Genomic DNA, 6,897 nt, shown 5'->3' on the forward strand with positions numbered 1-6,897 from the left:
ATTGTAGTAATTATTGTATTATATTATCATAAGTAATGTAGTATTAGAATTAAGGTTCGTCTAAGTGGGCAAAGTATGAGATCTCCATCATGGTAAAAGTATGAGATCATTCAAAGTCAAATAAGAATATAACAAAAAAAATATTTGACTCAAATCTCCAATTAGTAACAATAATAAATGAACAATAAAATATTTAAACCATATAATAGTCTATAGTTATGATTAATGTTTTAAATTGCGATTAGAATCGTGATTATGATAGTAATTGTAGTTATTGTAATTGTAGTCATTATAATCATTATGATCCGAATTGTGACTATTATGATGTACATTTTTTGATTAAAAAATATTTTTGAATTTAACACGACATGATGTCGTCCAAATGAAATCAATGCAATTACACTGCAACCCAATACAACCGTATCATTGTCCTTTAATATCAAACTGCAATTACATGTAATATAGTGATCATCACAACCACTCTGTAGTCAGATTAGGTGATTCCACTCACATTTGAAAGAATGATTGTGATATGTATAACTTTGAGGTATGCATAGAATTATCCACGTCAATGGAAGAGTAAGCCGGTCTTGACATATTTGAGGCCCTTTGCACGAAAAAATATATGCCCAAACTTTATTGAAAATTTTATAGATAATCTTTTATATGGTTTAAGAAAATTGTGTAGTTACTATTATCACCCTTTATGAATTACAATTTTACAACATATATTTTTTTTTGAAGATTATGTAAAACTTAATATCAAAGTATCAATTTATAAATTTTAAATTTCGAAAGTTTTGATCATTTTATTTCTGTTAAAATGATTACCAATAACCAAATGAACCTAAAGAAAAACTATAGAAAGTACTAAAATGATTTATAAAAATAAATATAATTAAAAAATAAAAATATTTAATTATAAAAATTAAAAATTAAACCCTTATTGTTGTTGGCCCTAGGCGATGGCACCTGCCCAGGATTCTCAGACTGTTCTACATGATAATTTCTTTTTATCTTCACCTTGATAAAGCTAAGTTTGAATGCATTTAGATCATGTGAAGAATTGAATCTCTAGTCCTTGGTTGTTAAAGCTAACAGTGTCAACGCCCCAAGGACAATGTACTGCAACAAAATAAGACTAATTAGCATTAGAATATTTAATGTTTACGGAGTAGTAGCTAAATACACATTGTACATGCAAGAACTTGAGAATGGAGAGAAAAGGTGACAAGTGGTTTTGGGAGAGAATGCCTTCAAGGAAAAAACAAGAAGGAAAAGTGGCAAGATAGAAGTGAAAGAAGCACAAATCATTAGGTGATGAATTCTACAATGCACCACTGAAAATGATATAAAGTTGAAACCAAAAAATAAAACTTCCCATAAATGACAAGTTTAACATCACTATGGGCATGTCAAAAGAAGAGGTGTAACATTTAGTGTGTGTTTATGAGTGAGTTTTGGAGGGAAATAAGGGGGGGGGGGGGGGAACTTTAGAGTTATGAATTACATTAGTAAGAAGACTTTGAAACATTCTTTTTCTCTTCTTTCCCCTCCTATAACCAACTCGCAATGACAACCTTACGGTAGAAAGTAAATGGTGTAAGCTTAGAAAACATGATGCAATTAAGTGGATAGAATATTGGGGTTTCAAAAGTTAAATAATCTAGGAATTATAAATATCTCCATAATATCTATTTCCATTTGAATAAATAACATTTTCAAGACTATGAACTGTTTAAACTTTAAAGAACATTGAATAAATGATTATCAAAATAAGATGATTCAGAACCACCAATGATTTATTTTGCTAGTAGTTTAGTTAAAAGTTTAATTATATTGTTAGTATCTTCATGAGAAGATGAGATAAAAAAGAAGCCAGACATTGATAATTCTTGACTCCCCATTTGAGAGGGAAAGGGAAGAATATTTATACAAAAAACATTCAAATTATGAAAAAACAAACCTTGACAAAAGGCTTTTCAGTCATGATTATAGTCATCCAACCAGCATAGGGTAAAATCCTGCAGAAAAATATATATAAGGAAAAAAAGAATAAATTTTCTATGTACTCTTTAACACATCATCACTAAACATTAGAAGGAAAGAGATATTACAGTGTACTAATGTTTCAAGGTAGTTAGGCCCTTTCCACATGAAAATCCATAGAGATAAATAAGGGCGGTGAACTGCATGAGACTCTCACTTAATGGAGTCCGGGGAGGATAGATGCATACAGCCTTATTCCGCAAGTGGTAATTAATCAGTTAATTTTCTACTTCTTTCTCAATCATTCTCTATAATCCAAAATATCAAATTTTACTCTACCAGATTTCTCTCTCTATGCAAACACCTCAATGAACAACCATATATGTTATGGAGAAATGGGTTTTGCTACAAGGTGAGCCTGTGATTAACTGAGTATCAAATCCAACATAGTATCTACAGAACTGAAGATAACCATAATTATTTCATCCCACAAATGAGTCATCTTTCAAGAGTGGAATTTTCCACTTCAAACAAGCAAATGCATTTATTTAAAGTTCATATCACCTCAGTCGGAGCACATTTGTTGCCCCAAAAAAATGTCTCACTCCATTTGTCACTTGCTATGATTGGTTGAAAAAATATATTGAAGTTAAAAGTTTAATAATGAAGTGTTTTTCTTATCAATCACAACGGGTGACACATGGAATGATAAAATTTGTGAGACAGAAGATGTGCTCCCCACCTCAATTCTTCCTCTAAAACTAGTACACTTCAAATGAGAATCAGTTGTTTGTTTATAGTTTAGCCATAAGGTCGTGGTCAATAGTATGCAAAGAAACAATATTAAGGGTGCAATAAACAGCTTAACTAAGCATTTATTCAATGATCAGTTTTGAAAAAAAAAAGAGCTAAAAAGAGCTTCTAGGGAAGTCATAAGCTATTTTCATAAGTTGTTCTTATAAGCCTAAATAAGTTGTCTAAATTCTTCAAAACACACCTAAAAGACCCTTTATGGGTGGGCTAAAAAGTTTAGTATTTCCTTATTTTTGGGCTTTTCAACAGTTTTGTTGTGAGGCTGGTTCGTAATAGTAGAGTAGTAGACAAGAATGGAAGGGATGAAGGAGGAGAACTGTCCTTATTGTATTTATAGAGAAATAGGTCAAAGACAAAATGTTTCATGGGTCTAGATCTCAGCTTAATAAAAAGTAGTCCTTTTTTATGTACCCAAAAACAAAGAAATAGGTCAAGCATAGTCCTAGGTTCAGCCCTACTACATGTAAAAAAATTGTGACTCAATGCACGAGACTTCCACGGGACCCCATACAACATGTAAATGATAGTATTTATTATCCTCATAAAAAAAGGAAAAAGAAAAAGATACTACCCAACAGCTTTTCCCATGATATGTTGTCTCTGCAACCAATGCTGACCATGATTGTACAAAACCCTGTCATCCATAGGATTATTGTCTCCTGATACAGAAAAACACATGTTTAGTCAATAGATAGAAAGGAACTGCTAAAGTCACAAACATTAACAACCTACAAACCATAAACTATAGTGATTGGTGATTCTAAATTATAAACTATAGGAAGAGAAAACCTGAAAAATACAGTTCTTTCCTCATAATTAAGAGGAACATCTGCTGATAATTGGAATATAATATGGAGATATTAGCAGAATATCTAACGCACCTTTAGTGAGCATGTAAGTTTCTTCAGTTTTGCAAGGTTCATGAACCTAAAAAAAAAAATTGAGTGAAATCTGCCTGAGACATCAAGCAATATTCAAATTATAAAGCCAGATGTAAGCATTAGAAAATAAAAAAAGAAATCAACTATGAATACTATTTGCAAATTTTAGTACAAATTAGCATGTCTTCAGTTCTAAAACTTGTAATCTGATTAGATTATGAGTTTAACATGTTACATAATGCGCAAAGGGGATTTATCACTAATTACTGATATGTGCTATACACATACATGATTTATTGATTTACTGAACAGTTCTTTACTATGTTCTGAGAAATGAACCAAGGGGAAAAGATCATCTAGATATAGCCAGAGTCATTAAGGATTAGTAAGTGTCATATTTCGGGTTTACATCCTGTGTTGCAAGTTGGTAAATAGTCTGAGAAATATAAAAAGCAAACATAAACACAGATAAAGGATCAACTCTGGAAGATCAATTGTCTATGATCATTCAAATCTTCAGGGACACCACTATGTCTTTTTTTAAATGTTTATAATTTCCAGGAGTTTTGTACAATATAGTTGAGTTTATATCTCAGATTCTCCAACTATGGAGTTTGCAGAGCAAGCATACTAGCAGTGCAGTGGGAAGGTCATGATCATTTAGCATCAAAATCTACTCTGGTCTGAAAATATATTGCTTAAAAGAAACATATGATGTATGAATGTAGAAATACTGTGGAACATAAAATAAATGTCTTCAACTTGCCTTAATAACACGGTGAACGATTGGAATTTCATGTCCCTGTACATGTGCAGACATTTATCAGTCAAGTCTAGCATAAAAATTGCACACACATCTAATATATAGTCCAATACCTCTTTTGAATTTCACAAGATTTATGTAATGGATTCCAAATATTTCAAACATCAAAATTCCCTTTTCCTTTTATTTTTCAAAATCAAGAAAACATAAGAGGGGAGGCCAGATAGGTGAAAGAGATTTTTGACTTTGACACGAAACCAATCATTTTTGTGTTCAAGGTTCCATGATACCATGGAATACCCTTAAAAAAGTAGGACAGATTCATCATTGATGAGCTGATAAATAGAAGCACCTCTGTGAGACTAAACAAAAGTGAAGATAGAAAACAAAAGAGAGGGAGGTAGAAACTGTAAGGACCTTAGCTTCATAAGAAAGCAACAAATCCTTGAAAGAAGATTGTTCAATGATTTCTGAAAGAAGTGCAGATTTGTAGAAGGTTCCAGATAAAGAAATAGGAAAAGAAAAAGTGTATGCATACATAACAGTATAACACATTCAGGTCCCAATAAAAATTGAATTTAGGACACCCTACCCTGCAATGAATAATGCAGAGAAGAATTAAGGACCACAATCTAATAGATGATTATGTCTGAGAATTATTATCATTGAAGGGGGTAATAGTTCCACTATTGCTGTTAAATAAAGGGGAAAACAAATCTATTGAAAAGTATGTTCTCAGAATCCATGAGAATGGCTACATAGTGTTGATACTCTTCTACAGGCAGCTTAATTTAATACCATATCTTAAAGAAAAAATGTGTTTTCTGACAAAATTAGCCGATGTCAACAAAATTCAAAAACCTAGAGGTCCTTGAAAAGAAATTCATTCATAGAATAGGAAGAATGATACTTAAAAATCCATAGGTAACCACAATAACAATCAAGTCTTAATCCCACTAGATCGGGTCAGCTACATGGATCGAATGACGGCAAAATATTACATATACAAAGCATAAATCCATAAGTAACTGATTGAACAAAATCTGAATGAGGAGATGACACATATTTTTTCACAACGAAAGGGAAAGGAACCATACATCTATACTGAAAACAACAATATCTCCTGCACGAACTGGATCCTTACTCATGTGCAAGAACAGAATGTCACCCTGTAAGAGAATCACAAGCTTTTGTTAGATAAACCACATAATCATATACATAACGGAAGTCCAAAAAATAGTATGAATGATCATTCACACAAAACAAAAAGTAATTATGCTGACTCGTTTAAAACCAGGTTCCATGCTTCCAGAGATAACAACAATTATGGGGGATTCACTGCCAGTAAAATACATTAACCCTCTCCATATCATTAGCGCCGATGATACAATCAACCCTGAACACATTGCACAGAAAACACAGATCAACCGAAAATATTTCATCGAATAGTTAATGTGACCAATGGTCTGTTTGCGATTTGGGTCTTGGAGAGGATGGAGGGGAAAAAGATGGTTTCATAGTCTCATAAGTGTATTTCATTACTCTTAAGTCTTCTCTTTCTTTTCCTTCCTCCCCTCCAAAACCCAACTTACAAATAGTGTTATGCACATCTAGTGTCCCACAAGCTGTGTGAGTGCATGTTACATTAGAGAAAATAGTTAATTATTAATTTTTTTTAAGTTAAATATATTTTTTCAACCGACAATAATGGTATATGCAGTGACACAAATTGTGGAACAACAGATGTGTTCATACAAGAGATTATGAGTTCAAATCCATAAAAAAAAACAATCTTCTGCATACATCTATCAAACCCAGGTGAGTCTCGTGCATTAGACCTCAGGAAAAAAGGTTGTGGACTGTAATTAAGTGGAATCTCAAAAGTAAATTATCCAATAATTTTTGCCTGAGCATACCAATAATTAAGTCAAATCTCAGAAGTAATTTAAACAGTGAGCTTACCAAGAGTGATTAACTGGGAAAAAGATTGCCTGAATTGAATCGACTTGACTGAGTCAACAATGTCTGCGCTCCAACCCATTCTACTTTCTTCACTTTGCTCTGCTCCGGTAAGGTTCAAATTTCTTACAATTTTGCAATTCCAACAAAATGTAGAAGCAGTTATTGCATTCGTTGGTCATGGTACAGTGTAACTGTGACTGTTCATTTTGAATGCAAAAACGGCAAGTCCAATTTTGAGTGCATGTATTATACGTGCCTCCCTCAATCTCTCTGCGACACGTGTTGAACCAACAAAGAATGTTTTGTTTTGGAATATATTTAACATAGGTATGTATCCTCTCCAGTACTGTAATCAATATGGTAAGAACAGATGAGCTATAATTTTTTGTTTAAAAATCTATACTATTAATTTTTTTCTATACTATTAATATTTTCTAAATAACATGGTTTTAAAAACAGGTCAATTCATCCCATCAACCAAGTGCATGA

General features: G+C 32.3%; 1 protein-coding gene across 1 annotated transcript; it reads right to left on the reverse strand.

The window, feature by feature from the left end:
* Window positions 986-6,622, reverse strand: LOC109326237 (signal peptidase complex catalytic subunit SEC11A-like). The gene is made up of 8 exons (XM_019558936.1): window positions 6,409-6,622; window positions 5,730-5,842; window positions 5,544-5,615; window positions 4,450-4,485; window positions 3,684-3,729; window positions 3,374-3,461; window positions 1,967-2,024; window positions 986-1,125 (listed from the first exon to the last, which is right to left on the reverse strand). Exons 1-8 carry the CDS (start codon window positions 6,485-6,487, stop codon window positions 1,075-1,077), a joined length of 543 nt encoding a protein of 180 aa, XP_019414481.1. The 5' UTR covers window positions 6,488-6,622; the 3' UTR covers window positions 986-1,074.

This window comes from Lupinus angustifolius, chromosome LG14, assembly GCF_001865875.1.
Source record: "Lupinus angustifolius cultivar Tanjil chromosome LG14, LupAngTanjil_v1.0, whole genome shotgun sequence".
In the NCBI taxonomy this organism is placed as follows: Eukaryota; Viridiplantae; Streptophyta; class Magnoliopsida; order Fabales; family Fabaceae; genus Lupinus; species Lupinus angustifolius.

Excerpts from the sequence above, each read along its gene's own strand:
- LOC109326237 (XM_019558936.1), bottom strand. The coding sequence starts at position 6,487 with ATGGGTTGGAGCGCAGACATTGTTGACTCAGTCAAGTCGATTCAATTC. Across the intron at positions 3,730-4,449 it reads TCGTTCACCGTGTTATTAAG|GTTCATGAACCTTGCAAAAC; the intron begins GCAAGTTGAAGA and ends TTTTTTTTTTAG. Across the intron at positions 3,462-3,683 it reads AACTTACATGCTCACTAAAG|GAGACAATAATCCTATGGAT; the intron begins GTGCGTTAGATA and ends TTTCTGTATCAG.